This window comes from Hyaena hyaena, unplaced genomic scaffold (genome assembly GCF_003009895.1).
Source record: "Hyaena hyaena isolate Hyena2069 unplaced genomic scaffold, ASM300989v1 scaffold_1041, whole genome shotgun sequence".
In the NCBI taxonomy this organism is placed as follows: Eukaryota; Metazoa; Chordata; class Mammalia; order Carnivora; family Hyaenidae; genus Hyaena; species Hyaena hyaena.
Genome location: NW_024081677.1, coordinates 148,094 through 166,016, shown reverse-complemented (window position 1 = coordinate 166,016; position 17,923 = coordinate 148,094). Strand labels below are relative to the sequence as shown.

General features: G+C 39.5%; 1 protein-coding gene and 1 pseudogene across 2 annotated transcripts; both read left to right on the top strand.

Annotated features, from left to right (window-relative positions):
- The first annotated feature begins 11,421 nt into the window (after positions 1-11,421).
- On the top strand, positions 11,422-11,979 carry LOC120223811 (60S ribosomal protein L13-like). 2 transcript variants are annotated; one of them, XM_039222038.1, is made up of 2 exons: positions 11,422-11,631; positions 11,776-11,979. In XM_039222038.1, exons 1-2 carry the CDS (start codon positions 11,422-11,424, stop codon positions 11,977-11,979), a joined length of 414 nt encoding a protein of 137 aa, XP_039077969.1. The 2 variants fall into 2 exon arrangements, with proteins under 2 accessions (XP_039077969.1, XP_039077968.1); XM_039222037.1 differs by having other exon boundaries at positions 11,422-11,979.
- Positions 11,980-15,020: 3,041 nt separating this feature from the next.
- LOC120223808 lies at positions 15,021-17,210 on the top strand (annotated as a pseudogene).
- Positions 17,211-17,923: the final 713 nt, after the last annotated feature.

The window sequence follows — 17,923 nt, the reverse complement described above, 5'->3', positions numbered from 1 at the left end:
GGAAGAGGTATGTTTTGAACTCACATTTGCTGATGTAGTTTCCTATATTTTCACCATTGCTCCAAAACTGAAGGAAAAACTTGATTTCAGTCCAAGGACTTTACATTTGAATTACAATGTGCAGTTCTCTGGAAATAGCTCAATACTTTTCAAGATAATCATAATGCAGATGCTGACTAATGATTTATTAACAATGGAGGTGGGCATAATCTGATGGGATTAATCAGGTATGGGTCCTGTTGCCCCAGAAGTAATTTCCATAAACTATACAGAGAACCTAATTATGTAAATCACTTCAGACATCCCCAACTGGCCTTCTTGAGGAGACCTAACCAGCAGTAATGAGTGGAAAGAGAAAATATTGAAAACTGGATCATTTCCTCAGATAAATCCAGAGTTGACTACAATGCTTCTTGAGTTTGAGTGCTGTAGTTGCAGACTGGGGGTTATAATTGTTAATTCAAACTCCCTGAATGTGACATACAGATTCACTAGGAAGTAAACTAAAAAGAGAGCTGTTTTCTGTTTCTGAATGACCTAGCTTTATTAAAACTTGAAACGTTTCTCAGAGTGATGGTAAACAAACTTCTTCAACTGGCAAGGAAAAACAATCACTCTGTATTTTCTAATCAAGGAGGATTAAAAGGCTGTGAAACTATATCCAATGCACAAATGTTGTAATTACGATAAATATTTGTTCTTTCTGTCTTCACTACAAACTCAAAAATCCTAGAGTCTATGTTTGGCACATTCAGGAGATTACAGCCATCTGCTGAGAGACAAAGCTGTCAATTATAAAACAATCTGGCTTTCCATTTCATTCCATTTCCAGGTTAAATGTGGCCCAGCTGAGGTAGGATCCTACTGTTATTACTATTAAAATTGATAAATTTGTGATGCCCTCTGCCCTGTAACCCTATTCTCAGGATCCCAAGAAATTTGCAAAGCTCTGAACATGGACTTTCAAACTCACAGTCAGCATGTCTTGTACAGGCCATTAAATAAGGGAAGGCTGTGAGCTTTACATCTAACTTGAATACAAAATGATGGTTTCATTCAATTAAAATGTACTTTAGGCTAAGGGGAGAAATTATGCCAAACAGAAACAACTAAATGGAGATAGGGTTGTTCTCTGTCAGCTGGACTGGTGAACATTTAAAACAGAAGCTTTGAGGTTAAAAAATAATAATAAAACAGTGAAAGTTGGGGCGGGGGGCACCTGGTTGGCTCAGTTGGAAGAGAATGTGACTCTTGATCTTGGGGGTTGAGAGTTCGAGCCCCATGTTGGGTGGTAGAGATGACTAAATAAATAAACAAACCAATGACACACAAAAAGCAGAATGGTCAATTTAGTAATTTAGGATTTGGCAATATTGAAGAGGTATAATTCAAAACCATCGTAGAGATATTTTAATGGAAGAGGCAGTAGCCCAAAATTGTAGCCATTAAAGACCTAGTGGAAGTGAGTTCTCCTTTGTGATGGCCAGATTCCATATTAGAAAATTCACTCTGCTGTCTTGAATTTTTCTTCCAGTTTTACTGGAAACAGTTATTTTGTGTTTTGCCTTCGACAGTTAAATTGCCTTTTAAAGGACTGCTCAGAAACTCTTCTATTCCTCAGCAGCAGGGAAGGAAGAATTGGCTTTTAAACAGACACCTAATAGTAGAAAATAAAATTCTCACACCTAGATCTGGGTGTGGGTCAGGCCTGAAGCCACTTCCAAGTGGCCATTGAGAGCCTAGATTAAGGCTCTGTTTACATAATGCTAATCCTAGTGTTTTCTGGAAGAGTTCTTCCTCAAGGCTGTTAGTGACCAGAGAGAAATGAAAATGAGTTTGAATTTTCTCAAGTGCATGATTCCTCCCCTCAACTCAATTTAAAAACCATACTTTGCATTTCATAACAATGACCCAGTCTTGGATCAATAATTTCACCTCCCGACTCTTGAAATCAAAGCAAACAACAACAACAAAAAAACTATGTTTTATAACTGAAGGGCCCACTAAAATGTAATTCATAAATTTGCTAATGTTTCTCAGTTGACTATAAAAATGCTCACCTAAAAGGATTCAGTTTAAAGCAAATTGGGTAACAATGAAGGCATCTGGCTCTGGCCTGCAGAAACAAATTTGACCTCCTGGTTCAGGGAGAAGGTTAAGTTGGATTTCAAAGTTACTTTCTATTTCCCAGCTGCCTCTGTCCTCCCAAATGGTGGCTGCTTATCCTAGCAGCAACCTCAGTGTTACTATTTCATTTTCTCTTCTCTCTGCTTCTTACACAACCATCAACATTGTATGTCCTGGGTCTCATTCATCTACTGGATTAAATGTTAACCCAATGATAAAAAGCAGTTGACTAACCTTACTGTCTAGTGTAGCTGCTCTCAGCTTTCAGTGTCAGGATATTGCTGGACCACAATTAACTAACTATGAAGTTTATTTTTTTAAAGTTTATTTTTGAGAGAGCACTAGTTGGAGAGAGGCAGGGAGAGGGAGACAGAGAGGATCCAAAGCAGGTTCTGTGCTGACAGCAGAGAGCCCAACACAGGGCTTGAACTCACAAACTGGGAGATCATGAACTGAGCCATCCAGACACCCCAATAAACTGTCAAGTTTACTATAATTCATTTAATATCTATACAGAGAGTCCTCTACTTACAGACTTTCAACTTCAGACTCTTATGGACATAAAATTTCACTACAAAATTGTCAACTTTTCTTTCCTCAACAAATGCTAGTATATGGGGAACCCTGCAGATAGGCATTGAAGGATCAGGATATGCCACCCCAAAATATACCATTTTGACATCAGGATTAGAGTTGAAGGCACTTGAGAACTAGCAGATGCAGAAGGTGTTCTCTGTACTCCCCTTATCTGCCTAAAAGCAGAACATAAGTTTCCCTTTGTGAAGGTCACCCCATTTTATCAGGAAGAGAAGAATGACTGTCACCTGAGACAGCCAAGGTGAGTTTGTACAAGCTTTACTAAAAAGCCCTTATCTCCCATCCATTGTCCCATACATTTCCTAGTCACTTCCACATAATTTATTGTGCTCTGAAGCTCAAACTCCCTTTCCTTTGTTAAAATGGTATATAAACCCCGGAGTCTAACCACAATTTTGAGTGTCATTTTTCTATGAACTCTTATGCATGTGACATTTAATAAAAATTCTGTGCCTTTTCTCCTCTTAATCTTTTGTTAACTCCACAGACCACCCCCGCAAGACTGAACATGAGAGTTATGATACAGAAGAGTTTCACCACCATATGCCTAAGGCTGATACAGGAAAAGGACAGGGGTAAGTTTGAGATTGTAATTCCGAGATGTGGTAAAGTTACTGCTGATGGGAATTTTTCTAGGGACCATGAACGTTGGTTCATACTCAAGACACTTTGCATCTGCACACCATCAAGGTAAACAGTAAGAAGGAAACTGAAAATACCCAATAGGATCTGTGATGTTTATTAATGACATATGCGGCATCCACTGCTTGTTAACCTACAGTATCTATTTTCCTTTTATCTTTTATTCGTAACTTGAATTTATTTATAACCCTTACTTCCTTACCGGCTCTGATTTTATTGGTCTAAACAGTGAATCACGGTTACCCATAATGAAAAGAACTTTCCACCTTAGACCTCCTTGAAACTAGGGGATTATATGGGCCCATTGTGGCTAATTAGGGGAGGTCTCCAAGTGGAGATTTTAATAATATTGTTTTCCTGCTAAAAGAGACAAACAGCCTATATGAACTGTTTGCTGTTTATTTTTCTCTTTTCCTCTTGCTAGAATACAGACGCAATGCCTGAAGCATGGCCATCTTACAGTCATGGAGTTAAAAGACACAAGCTAAGACCAAGAAGTAGAGGGGGCCTCACTTTTGATGACTTCCTAAAGCAACTCTCCAAGTTTTGGACTGCCTGTTTCTGGAATTCATCTGAGAAAAATCTCTGTTTTAGCCACATTTAAGGCTTCTGTGATATGAAGCCATCACAGTTCTGAGTGATACAAAGTGCTCCAGCAGATTTTAATATTGTAAAAAGTGGGCTATTGGGGGTGGGGGGGATGCTTGAAAGATTTTCCATACAGACTTCTATACAGCAAAGGGTACTGATTGAGCAAGTTCAGTTTCTCACTACAACTACAGATATACAAAAAGAGAAAAAGACAAAGAGAAATAATGCCAGTCTCTTGGCAAAGAAAGAGAATAGCCAAAATTTATGTAAATTAAAATGCACTGAATATTTTCCACACAATGATGCCTCTTTCCCTCACTTGTCCACTGAAGCTCCCTACTAGAGATTGAAGGGAGGGACTCTAAGTAGCACTCCTGGAATCGAACACACCCTGGGAGTATCTCCTTTACTATATTTGTCACTAAAAACTGCTGGAATAATACATGTAGCTATGATTAGTTTTCTAAATTCACACACTGATTTTAATGATACTTTCTTTAAACGCAAAGCCTTAACCCATCAGAATCCTGTACAAGAATGAGAAGGTGGTTATTTGGAGAATTGGATCCTTTCAGTATTCATCGGAATTGGTTCCTCCTCCATAGTAGTACTTTGCATATGGCTCTCGAGCTGTCTCAGTAGGTCTGTTGACAAAGTGGTTATTCCTTAGGGCTCCTTCCACCAGGTGAAGGTTCCATCATTAGGTGCGTGACTTGCAAAACTCCCTTGCTGCCTCACTCTCACTGGAAGAGACCAAATGAATCAATCAGCATCACTTTCCCGAGGCTCTGTTTGCAATCAAAAGGGCCAAAAGTTTTCTTGTTTATAATTAGCACAACATCCTGCTAGAACTCAATCCCCAAGAAGGCTTGCCAGCATCACACATCCTCATCCCAACATCCAACTCATAAAGAATAATAGTACAGCAACTGTACACGGGACTCAAAAGCAAAGGCCAATACCAGATTTGATTGAACCTGCAGGGAAAATTTCAGGTGGCATAATGTAATTACCTGAGCTAGGATATTGAGGTTAACTAACACCTATGCTCTCCTATCTAAAAGTATCTAGGATCCATACCGGTCATAAATGACTTGGATCTCAGTTTTATAAGCTGGTAGTGGAAAGGGAGGCAGTTCTCCAGCAGCGCAGTAGTCTCTGGTTGGAAACCCTGTTTCTCATCCGGCACCACCTGTGTGTCCCCTTGGCTGCCCCCCAGCACAAGGCACTGATGCAGCCAAACCCACTGAGCCTGTGAGAGTGGCCAGAAACACAGCAGAAGGTGTTGGCTTCCTGGCCTCTCGTTGAGGCCATCTGGACTCTCTAACACACCTGTTTGGGAGGGTTTCCATAGCTTGGTTTACAAATGTAAGTGCAGCTCAAAATGTTTCAGTCCAGTGCTGATCATTCGCCTTTGCTTTTGGGGACGGTAATTATGCAAGATCATTTCTGTGCCCATTTTTCTCCTCCGTTATAAACTTTAGATGACAAAAATGCGATTCTCGGTATTTTCTTTTTTTAGTGGAATGAACAGATGTAAAAGTGTTTTCAGTTCCTTAATAAAGGTGACATTAGGCCAGATTTGATATTACACTAAGTCCCACATAACATTTAAAAATGGGTTTTTTCAACCATAAAATTACTAATTGATCTGTCTTGTAAAAAGATAAAGGAAATGAATGCCTATTTGAGTTTCATTTCTGTCAGGCTCCCGATTCCTTATTTTATGTAGTGCAAAATGAATTTTAATGAAGCAGCCTCCAAATTTCAAAATATGCCATTACCCTTCTGAAGTAATTGGCATATTTGACTGCCTTTTCCTTTCTTAGAGTCTGCCTGACTTTCTAATCTTAAAGTCAATGTTCCATTCAACATGTTCTTCTGCATGCCATCTGAAAGAAGTAAATTAAAACAAGAGGAGAGGCTATACCATTCATTGAGCCACTCAACAAATATTTATGGAATTCCTGCTGCAGAAAGAGGGGGACATAAGTGAATAACCCCTGCTTTCATGGAGTTTCCATGTCAGTGTAGTACATGAGTACAATAGACACACAAATATATAATAGATGATCAGACCTCCAAAGAAAAATAATGTTAATGTGTAGAAAGGGAAAAGATGGAGAGTCTGCATATGCTATTTTTTGTTATAAAGGGGAACTTAGATGACCCTCTTTAGGAAAATGGCATTCAAGTATAGACCCAAATAAAGTAAAAGTGTGAGCTATTTGGGGGATGAGAATCAGCAGATAGAGTAGCCTTTCTTCTTCCTCCCATTTAAAAAAAAATTTTTTTTTTTTTTTTGAGATAGGGAGAATCCGGAGCAGGATCTGAGCTGTCAGCACAGAGGCCGATGCAGGGCTTGAACTCATGAACCACAAGATCATGACCTGAGCTGAAGTTGGATACTTAACCAACTGAGCCACCCAGGTATCCCTTCCTCCCATCTTTTTGCCTACTTATATACATATAAAACACTTCTGGTTACTTTGTCTAATCTGGGAGGGAAGCTGCAGAGGGCACGAGGAGAAAGGCAGCTGAGTACCTACCTGTGCCACAATATGTAGATTTCCTCTTTATGAATCTGTAGAACAATAGCCCTCTGGTCTGCTGATTAGATCCTTATTTCACAGCTGAGGAAGCAAAAGCTCAGGGACATCAGGTAGCGTGGTGGACAAATGTTCCAGTTATTTACTGCTGCATTACAAACTCTTAAATTTTGTGGCTTAAAATAACAATTATTTTGCTCACGAATATGCAATTTAGGGAAGGCTTTGTTTGTCCATGTGTTGTCATTTGGGGAGCACAATTTAGGGCTAGGGATCCATATCTGAGATGGCTCATTCCCATGACTGGCAAGTTAGTGTTATTTATCCAATGCCAGTCTGAGGGCCTCCTCCTCTGTGCAGACTGAGCTTCCTCACAGCATAGTGACTGATTTTCTAAAACAACATTCTAAGAGAAAGCATAAGATAGAAAAACATGACATGATGATGTAGTCTTGGAAACCCCATATGCCCAGGTCTGCCTCTCAACTAGTGTTGGGTCCTTAGCAAACTGACATCACCCTTACCCCCATAGAGAGGGCATTTTCCCAAATAACAGGTGTCTCTGCATCCATTTGTTTAGTCAACAAGCACTCCTGAGTGCCTCTAGCCAATAGTTAGCCCTCTGCTCTTTGAATTACTTTGAATTGCTTGACGTTGCATCCTAGCTCTCCCACTTGCTTGCTGATGAAAGTAGGGAGATTTACTGAATCTCTCTTTGCCTCAGTTTTATTATATGTGTAACATCAGGATTTAAGTAAGATCCAGAGAACTTCTCATGTACCTAATAAGAGCACTAATTTCTACCCCTGCAATACTATCAGCTCAGCCCCATAGCCTTAAAAAATCGATCCCAAGAAGGAAGATAAAGTTAGAATTAATGGCCTACCTTCTCTGAGACTGCTATACATTTTATTTCCACAAGAGGTCCAAGACCTATATGATATCTTTTACAAGAACTCCTATTCCCTATGTTTTTATATAACTCTGAATCTAATGCAAGCTCTCGTCTCCCATTACCACCATCACCCTTGCCCCAGCAAAGCACCAAACTCTTCCACTCTTCCTTTTGGAATTTATGGTCCTCATCGGGGCAAAAACAAACAAAACTTTTCTAAGCAATCTTCTCATCATCTTTCTTTTAGAGAAAATGGTTTCCTAAAGCTCTTTTCTACAGTAGCTGGGTTTTGTCTCTTTGCTTTTGTTGTTCTTCTACCACTGCACCCCATGTGGTGAAGGGCTTTGTGGTAGGATAATCATCTCTCTTACTGTGTCTAAATCATTTCTCCTGTCACCATCCCCAAATCCAATGTTCTTCAAAGCAAATGCTAAGACTATACTGCCTACCATCACTCCATAACACAATCATCCATTGATACCATGCTTTTTCCTTACTGTTCACTTGAGATTTTAGCACCTGCCTCCATCAATAGGTTTTTCTCTGGTACTATATCTGTCACTATGTTATCTGGTTTTACCACATGTACAGATAATCCATACAGTATCCTGTCCTTTCACAATAAATTGCCCTTTCCTCTTCCAAAAGTCTTGTCTTTTATCCCATCTCTACCACCCACTTTTACAGCCATATTTTGGATCTTATCCTTCCAGCTTTCTTCCTCTAGCACTGGTTCCAGTAATTTTTCAGTTCAACAAGAATTTTAGTCCACTTTCTTCAACTTTCCTCTCTTCCTACTTCTTCCTTCCTTATCTTGCTAAGTGGGTAGGATGCTACAATCCATTACGAATGACCACTCCTTTTCATATTCCATCAACAATTTGACCGTTACTTCCTAGGCAAATGTAGTGGTTTGAAATAACACATTTATTTCACAAGTCTATAGGTCAATGTCTGGTGGGTTCTTACCTGGAGGCTCTGAGGAATTATCCACTTCTAAGCTCATTCAGGTTGTTGGCCAAACCTTTCCATGCAGTTGTAGGACAGGACAGAGATCCCATTTTCTTGCTGGCTGGGAGCCACCCTTAGTTGCTAGAGGACACTCTCTGGTCCTTGCATGTAGACCACCACATTTCAGAGCCAACAAGTTCTGTTGAATCTTCATCATACTTAGATCATCTTCTGCCTCTCTGCTTTTAATGTGACTACATTGGGCCCACCTGGATTATGCAGAATAATCTCATCTTAAATTCAGCTGATAAATAACCTTACATTTTCAAAGTCCCTTTATAGCAGGAACTAGATTAGTGCCAGGTGGGATCTTGGAGAGACATCTTTAAAATTTTGCCTATCACCATCCATCTAACTTTTACATGATAAACTCTAACTCTGTTTAAACCTGGCTCTTGACCCCTCTGCAGCTAATCCATAGCATCTCAGTATCACTGAAGAAAAACATTCAATATTCTAACAGGGACATTCTGAATTTGTGATGGCAAACAATCATTCTGTGTTTCCCTAGGAGGCATCAGCATGTAGAAGATGTTTAAAACATTGGGACTAATGAGTTCAACTACAGAGAGAATGTTGATAGAGAACAGAAGAGAACTGATGACTGAGCCCCCAGGAAGTCCAATATTTAGAGGTCAGGAAGAAGGAGAATCAAGTACAAAGAACTGGGGGGGGGGGTACAGCCATAAGTATAAGAAAACCCAGGAGAGTACAGTGATCTAGACAATAAATAAAGAAGGTGTCTTAAGAACCGGGGATTCATCAGCTGTGTCAGATGATGCTGAGAATTGGGAATTGTTGATTGGGTTTGGCATAGTATAGGTCCACAATGACCTTGAGAAGTGGAATATCAGTAAAAGGTAGGGGCAAAGTCTGCCTGGAATGAGTTGAAGAGAAAAGAGCTATTGGGGAAGTAAAGATAGCAAGAATAGACAACTTTCTAAGGAGTTGTGCTATAGGGTTTTGTGGGACTTAAGAGCAAAGAAACATTGGCAGGGAAGCAGAGGGGGCATTTGTATTGACTACTAGTTGGTTTTAATTTCAGCTTTTCACTGTTAATATTTTCAAATTGTTGAATATTAAGTGCATGGTTACTTGCTTAGATTTTTATGCATTACTGGATAAGTTCTAGCACAGTGTAGGGTAAGAAGGCCATAACACCGCACCCAGGAGCCATATATCTTTTCCACAACAAAGTCCAGGGAGGATTTTTTTTTTAATGGGAGTAATTGCTTCATTTTTGTATTGTGAGGTTAGCAATGCAGTAAAGAGAGAAAAATAATGGAGAAGAGAAAATGTAATTGGAAAGTCAGAATAGGCAAGAGGGGATGAGATTGAGTGCATTCTGGGAGGTTGATGTTAAATTACAGCAAGGAGTTAAATAGGAGCAGGGAAGATGAGGATTTACATAAAAATGCAACAGATGACTAGATCTGATAATGGGGAAATACTGTACTTTTCCTCTGATTGCTTTGAATCTTCCTCCCAATGAAATAGAAGTTGAAGCCATCATCTGGATATATAATACGAATAGAGTTTTGAGGATCAGAAAAACATGTGAAATACCATCTGAGGCAGTGGAAGCAACCCATCTCAATCAGCCTTTGCACCTACCAGTTACTGATAGTCCGTTTCTCAAGGTCACCATGGACCTCCACAGTGCCAAACCCAATGAACAATTCCCAATTCTTGGCAGCATCTGACACAGTTGATGAATCACCTGTTCTTACGACACCTTCTTTATTTATCTTCTAGATCACTATAATCTCCTGGGTTTTCTTGTACTTGTACTTTTGGCTGTCCTTTTTTAGTTCCTTGTGCTTGATTCTCCTTCTTCCTGACCTCTACATATTGGGCTTCCTTGGGGCTTCGTCGTCAGCTCTCTTCCGTTCTCTATCAACATTCTCTCTATAGATGAGCTCATTAGTCCCAGTGTTTTAAACATCTTCTATATGCTGATGGCTCCCAATTTTAGATTTCTAGTTCTGACATATCCCCTGAGCATTAAACTCATTTACCAATTGCTTACTCAACATCTCCACTTGGTTGTCTAATAAGGTTCTCAAAATTAGCATGTCTAATATAAAACTCATGCTTCTCTCCATTTCCTCTCTCCCCTCCCCACCACATTTCACTTCTCTGTTTCATCTTCATCAATGTTACAATTCACCTACCTGCTCAGATCAAAACTGTATTAGCCAGGGTTCTCCACAAAGCAGAACCAGTTAAGATATGAAAATATCTTTTAACAGACAGATGTCTTTTAAAGAATTATTAGCTCAGGCAATTGTGAGGGACAAGTCTGAAGGGAAGGCCAATAGCCTAGAAACTCAAGGAGGAGTTGAGGTTACAACTTAAGTCCAAACACAGTCAGGAAGCAGAATTCCTTCTTTCTTGGGGGACCATAGTCTTTACACTTAAGGCCTTCAATGATTAGCAGGTACTTCCTCACACTATGAACGATAATCTACTTTACTCAGAGTCTATTGATTTAAATGTTAATCACATTAATCATGTTAATCTAAATTAAATTTAAATGTTAATTTAAAAAATATCTTCATGGCAACATCCTGCCAAGCTGACATAAAATTAACCATCACCATCGACCCCTTATCAATTTGACATCCATATGCACCTACTTAAATTATATTTAATCTCTAAATAAAGGCCATAATAAGGTCATACTTCTGCTTAACATGATACATATATCCTGTGTACAACCAAAACACACCATATTTTCCCTAGAAAAGGATGCAAAGTCCTTAAGTAACATTCACTTTTCTTCTTTAGACCTTATAATTAAATCCTGTAATGTATTGAATTACATCTTATGTGATATGATAAAGAGAAAAGGGAAAAAAACAAAGATATATGTTCATTGTATATATTTTTATATGCTTATAGTATGCATATGTAATATTTTTGGTGTCAGTGCAGAGCTTGTGTCCGATAATCCTAAAATGTCACTATTTTCATTTCTCCCTCTTAGGAGGCCCATAGGCAACAACCATGGCACCCAGCCAGAATGGCATGACCCTGAAGCCTGACTTCCACAAGGACAGGCAGCCAGCTGGTGCAGAAGATCCACAATGCCCTGTATGTGGACCCATCCAGCCCACTGTGAGGTGCTCTATGGTGAGGGATCACACCAAAGTGCAAGCTGGCAGGGGATTCAGCTTGGAAGAGTTAAAGGGTAGAAGGGTGGCTGGCATTCACAAGGTGGCGGCACGGGCCATTGGGATTTCAGTAGATCCCAGAAGGTGGAGCAAGTCCACTAAGACCCTGCAGGCCAACAGCATGTTTCAGCTGAAGGAGTACCACTCTAAGCTCATCCTCTCCCCCAAGAAGCCCTCAGCCCCCAAGAAAGGAGACAGCTCTTCTGAAGAACTCAAATTGGTTACCCAGCTGACAGGACTGGTCATGCCTGCAGGGAATTCCTTTAAGAAGGAGAAAGCTAGAGTCATTATAGAGGAGGAGAAAAACTTCACCAGTGTTACCATGTCCCATGCCAGGCTCTTTGGCATCCAGGCAAAGCAGAGCCAAGGAAGCTACAGAACAGGATATTGAAAAGAAAAAGTAAAAGTGCCATTGACAACTGAAAAAACAAAGTCGTTATTCTCCCCAGTGCATAGTCACCTTGATAAAAGACCATGTATCCCTTTGGAATAGACTAGGAGAAATAATAACAGTATACATTTTTGACAGTGTAGTGAGGTCCTTCCTCAAGGGTAACTGGCCTCTCTTTCATTCAGTGCAAGGGGTTCTGAGTCTTTATGAGTCTGTGATTCTGCTTTTCTAATTCAAATTTGACTTTTGTTCCTTTGACCTAGAAATCTCTGCTTATGCAAATCAAGTAGGAATTTAGTAGACTTACATGTATTTTACTCCTAGAAATACATGATCAACTAGCCAATGGTGTAGGTCTCTGCAAGTCATAATATTCTGACTGCTGCTTTGATTCTGCTGTCCATTACAGTAACCACGTCCACCTTGACTTTGGTGACTAAATAGCACCACTTGGCCTCTGGCAACTTGGAATTCAATTACTTCCATTGCATTTAGGTTTTCAAATTCAGTGACAGCTATCCCCACTATAATTTCTGACCTACAGAGAAAATCAATCACAGAGATCTTCAAGAATGTTGGGGCTCCCCTCACAAAGTTACTGCTCATAGTCATGGTGAAAAAATATGTCCTCTGTACCCTCCTAGGGTGGATGAACAGATCTTAACTGATAAATCCATTCTAACATTCCAGTCTCCCTAAGCTTTTGAATCTCCTTCTCTCCAGTTTATCAAGGCATTTCAATTCATTTAGTATGGGTCGCCTGTTGGTTTGTGTTTCAGGTATCCAAACAGCGACCCAGTTAGAGCTCTTTCTAACCCCCTAAGCTGCAACTTTAAATCCAGATCTCTGCTTACTTGGCTCATATAAATAAATTCTGCCTGATCCAAGTTTATGGTCTTTCTACCACTATGCCACACCTTTAATATTTACTTCTACCCATATTTCCTGGATTTCTCTTTATATAAATTGGAAACATCAAGTCATTCTTGTGGAGTGTACTCCACCTCTTTATAGGTTACACTTTGTACCTCACCATCAGGGGCCTACAGGAATTTGAGGCCAGTGATAGATCTAGAAGCAAAGAGGACTGGGGGAGGGGTAGGTTCAGAGGAGAATCAGCAGTGTCTTGCAAGGCAGCGACCTTAGGGGAGGCCATTACAATCTCTTCAGGCAGAGGAGGGTTAATCTCCTCAGATAAGGATGGAGTGGTTGCTTCTACTGGCAAAGAAGACTCATGGGAGTTTAAGGGTTCAATGTCCCCAGCTTTATCAGGATCTTCCCATATGTCCCCAATTCAATTTTCAGGATCTCATTCCTTCCCAATCTATGCCCTCACTTTAATAGCAGACACCCTGTGAGGTTGAAAAATTCAATTTGCATTGTAATTCAACCACTTGCAGGATGAGACTCTGAGTTTGGTTTTCAGCAATGTCAGCTCTTTGGCTACAGGTGATAAGGGTTTCTTTCAGGGCAGACAGGGATACTTTCAGGTCATTTATGCAGCACAGGAGCTGGAAATTTGATTCCCTAAGTTCATCCTCTTGTTTCCTCACTTTGTCCAGCACAATTAGGAGAAACTAGCCAATCTCATACTCAAAATACTGAAAACATGGTCATTCAGAAACTTGTCTAAGAATTTGATTAGGAGTATCCAATGGTGATACTTTGTGAACCTCTGTTGTCACAGCAGACTATCCATGCTCTTTTTACCAATGGAAGTAGTCCTTAGTGCCTTTGAATTTAATAAAAGTTTAGAGAACCAATTTCAAAAACTGGCCACCACGATCCAGCTAAGCTGACACATAAAATTAAATATTATAAAAAAACCTACAACCCTTGGTGTCTTTCCCTCTTACCACATTTAATCCATCAACTCCACTTTCAGAGTATACCCTGCCTCTTATCACATGCAACATTACTGCCATCCTTATCCAAGCCGTCATCATCTCTCACCTACATTCTCAAAATAGTCTCTTTTTGTTTTCTTTGCTTTCCCTCTGCCTTCTATCCCACTGGCCCTACACTCTGAGTCTATACTTTATGCAGCAACCAAAATGGATTATTTCAGATCTAAATTTAACCATTTCACTCACCAGCCCAAAAACTCCAGTGGCCCTATTAAACACAAAAGTAAAACTCAAACTTCCTATTGTTTACAACTCTCTGTAGTCTGACCCTGCCTCTCTCTTTCTCTGATTTTACTTCCATATTCACCAGCATTTTTACTAACTTTTTAAGGTCCAACTAAAGGTGCTTTTTTTTTTTAAACTTAAAAAAAATTTTTTTTAAAGAGGGAAACACAGAATCTGAAGCAGGCTCTAGGCTGTGACATGTCAGCAGAGCCCAATGTGGGGCTCAAACTCACAGACCACGAGATTATGACCTGAGCTGAAGCTAGGTGCTTAACTGATTGAGCCACTCAGATACCCATCATCTGGAGGTGTTTTTATTCCTTTTGCCTGGAAACTTCCTCTCCCAGATGCTTATCCGGCTCCATAAAGATCCTTGCTCAGAAGTCACCTCTTCAAAGTCCTTTCAGGGTCACTCTATTTAAGTTAAACATTATACACTATTCTCTTTCTCTGATTCACATTTCTTCATTACCCTTATCACCGCATAGCATATTATATATGTATTTGTTCGATGTCTGCCTTACCAACTAGAATAAAACCTCCAAGGGGACAAGGGTTTACATGCTTTGTGTCCTGCCAAATCCCAAGGCCCTAGAATTACATCTAATGCACAGTAATGCACAATCATATTTGTCAAATAAATGAATGGTAGTAATAACAGTACCCTAAGGCTAGTACTCATAAGGTTGTTTAGAGGGTTATATTTGATAATAGACATATGCCAAAGAATGCTAATTATCTTCTAATGTCAATTCTTCCATCCTTCTTTCCTAATAGAATTCCCAATTTTTACTTAGTCACATGGCTTCCCAGAATTTAGACTCCACACAGTCACATTGAACTAGTACCCATGTCTGGAATCAGGCTGAAACCTCTGTTGCACCCACCTCCTCCCGTTGCCTCTGGACCATGGACCGCACAGTGAACAAGCTTTGGGCCTTGGTGAAAATGTGCAAGCGGGATCTGAGTATTCTGCACACTGAGGAAATGTACTTTCTGCAGGAGTGGGTGGAGAGCATGAGGGTATAATGCCACCTGCTATTCATAAAACGAAATCAGAAGACAATATCAAAGAAGAAAAAACAGATAGTAAGGAGGAAAACAAAGATGGATGAACCATCAAGTGAGGAAGCGGTCTAAAACTTTACAGTGAGGTGTGATTATACCACATACTGATGCCCCTTAAGAAATGGGAGATGAAAATGTAGAGATAACTGAGGAAATGATCGATCTGGCAAATGATAAAAAAATGGCTACCATTGATGCCCTAAATGATGGCGAACTACAGAAAGCCATTGACTTGTTCACAGATGCTATTAAGCTGAATGCTCACTTGGGCACTCTGTATGCCAAGAGAGCAAGTGTCTTCATCAGATTACAGAAGCCAAGTAACTACTGCCATTCGAGACTGTGACAGAGCTATAGAAATAAATCCCGATTCAGCTCAGCCTTACAAGCAATGAGGGAAAGCATACAGACTTCTAGGCTATTGGGAAGCAGCACATGATCTTGCCCTTGCTTGCAAACTGGATTATGATGAAGATGCTGGTGCAAAGCTGATAGTGCAACCAAGGACCCAGAAAATTGCTGGACATCAGAGAAAGTAGGAGTGAAAATGTGAAAAACAAGAGATCAAAGAAAAAATAGCAAAGTGCCACATGAAACTTCTGAAAAGAGATCTTAAAAGAAGAAGGTAAAGAGGAGTTTGTCCCCCTTCTCTTTCTTGGCTGACAGCAATTCAGGCATGATGGATGCATCTCCAGAATCTCTAACATCCATATTGAAGCATGAGAAGACATTCAGAGTAGAATTCAACCAGGGATCATAAGATATGAAGAGTCTGGGGTTTTGCTACCACCGAGGGACATATTATGTGCAGACCTACTGCCTCTGAACTTCTTGAATATGAGGAAAAAGTAGACTTCTTTCATTTTTAACTCATTTTTAAATTTTCTGTTTCTTGCAACCAAGAAACAATTTTAACATATAAGTGACCAAGACAAACTTTGGACCATAATAAAACCTCAATAAATATTATCTTTGACTTGGTATTACCATGATTTTTTTCCTGTATCTTCTTGTTAGCATTGTTGTTATTGTTATATGCTAGGTACTGTGCCAAATTTTAGGAATATGGACAAGAATAAAATAGAGCTTTTGTTTAAAGGACATCGTATTTTGGGAAGGGTAGAGATAAAATGAGAGTACAATGTGAAATGTGCTTTAATCAAAACATACTATGGGAACACATAGGAAGCAAAGCATAAGTCTTCCAGGAGGAGTAGAGGCAGATTCATTACAGAAGACATAAATCTTGAAACAAGATGTAAATATGTATAACAGACTATCATGAGGACAGAAGGTTGGGGAGGTCAGAAAGAAAAGCAAAAGAAATGATTGCATATGGGCTTCCCTATTTGGTGGGCAGGAGTAATTTGGACCTTACCAAAATAAAGTACTTTACTGACTCTAAATGGAGTCTCTTATCTTACCCAGTACTTCATTGCAAACATGAGGTCACCATATTAACAAACAAACAAAAAACATTATCGTCAAACAGTTTGATTACAAGATGGGTTGGTATCTTAGAAAGCAAAGGGGTGATTTCCAGATAGAATGTATATAATCAGGTCTATTAAAGGAAACGACATATCTTAGGTTGAGCTTATTAGGGGACAGAGGTGGAGGAAGGAGGTGGGGATGTGGCGGGAGGGAATATATGAATGTATAAAATTAGAAAGTTCTTCTGAGGGAAGGATAGCCACTTGAGGTTCTTAAGGCAACAATTTTTAGAGTAGTTTCTAAAAATTAAACTATAGGTACACCCTAGTCTATTCTTTATATTGACCAGCAATAAGGAGCTTAGGTTAGTATTCATTTGACTTAAATTTTCAAGGCAATTTTTATATAGATTTCAGAATCCTCATCCTAACCTCCACTGTCTGATTTTGTAGTGCAAGTCAGAGGGGAAGGGAAGGCGAACGAAGACAGGAAAACAAGGATGGACACTTGGGGATTTCCTCCTTAAGACACCTTCACTGCTGCAATGCAACCTCGGCGCTTCTGCGGATTCCTAATTTGGACCCTCAGGATACTTGACGTTGTCTGTTCAACCTCCTGAAACTAAGCTGACCTTAAATTGGCTCCTGAAGTGTCCTTTGACCTCTAACACTAGATTTAGCATTTACTCACATCTTCTCTAATACTCTTGATTTTTAAATCTTGATACCCTCTCCCATTAGCAAATTATTTTAAAAGTAATTTTTAATATGTCTTAGAGCCAAGTGTATTTCTATGTGAACACACTTCTGAAAATGCAATGGAAATCTATTGAAAACTATTTGTTGATCTATAAAAGTCTGATCTACAGATTTTAAATGTCAAGAATGACTATATAATAAAAAAACAAAAAAAAAAAACATACTCCATAAGGCAACTCTTAAAGGAATTGATTTGTGGGACTGAAGAGAGAAGGGAAAATAACATTTACTTAATATTAATCTATTATAATGTATCCTTCACCTCAGCTTCTCTTTGCCGCATTCTAAAGCAGCAACCCTTTTTACTGACCACGTAATTCAAATATTTCTTTGGAGAAATGTGCAATGGCTGGTAATCGCATGCATTCTAAAGCATCTCATTTTATGCCCCCCAAATGCATGGTTTACTTTGAATGATAAATATGGCTATGAAATGGAGTGTTTCCGGCATTCGCGGATCAAATGTAACTAGGGAGAAATAACTCAGATGCATCCTGATGTTTTGTATTTCCATGCACTAATATTTGCTTCACGCCATATGTCACAGTAACA

Bases quoted from the DNA above. Each gene is read 5' to 3' on its own strand.
- LOC120223811 (XM_039222037.1), top strand. From the start codon at position 11,422: ATGGCACCCAGCCAGAATGGCATGACCCTGAAGCCTGACTTCCACAAG.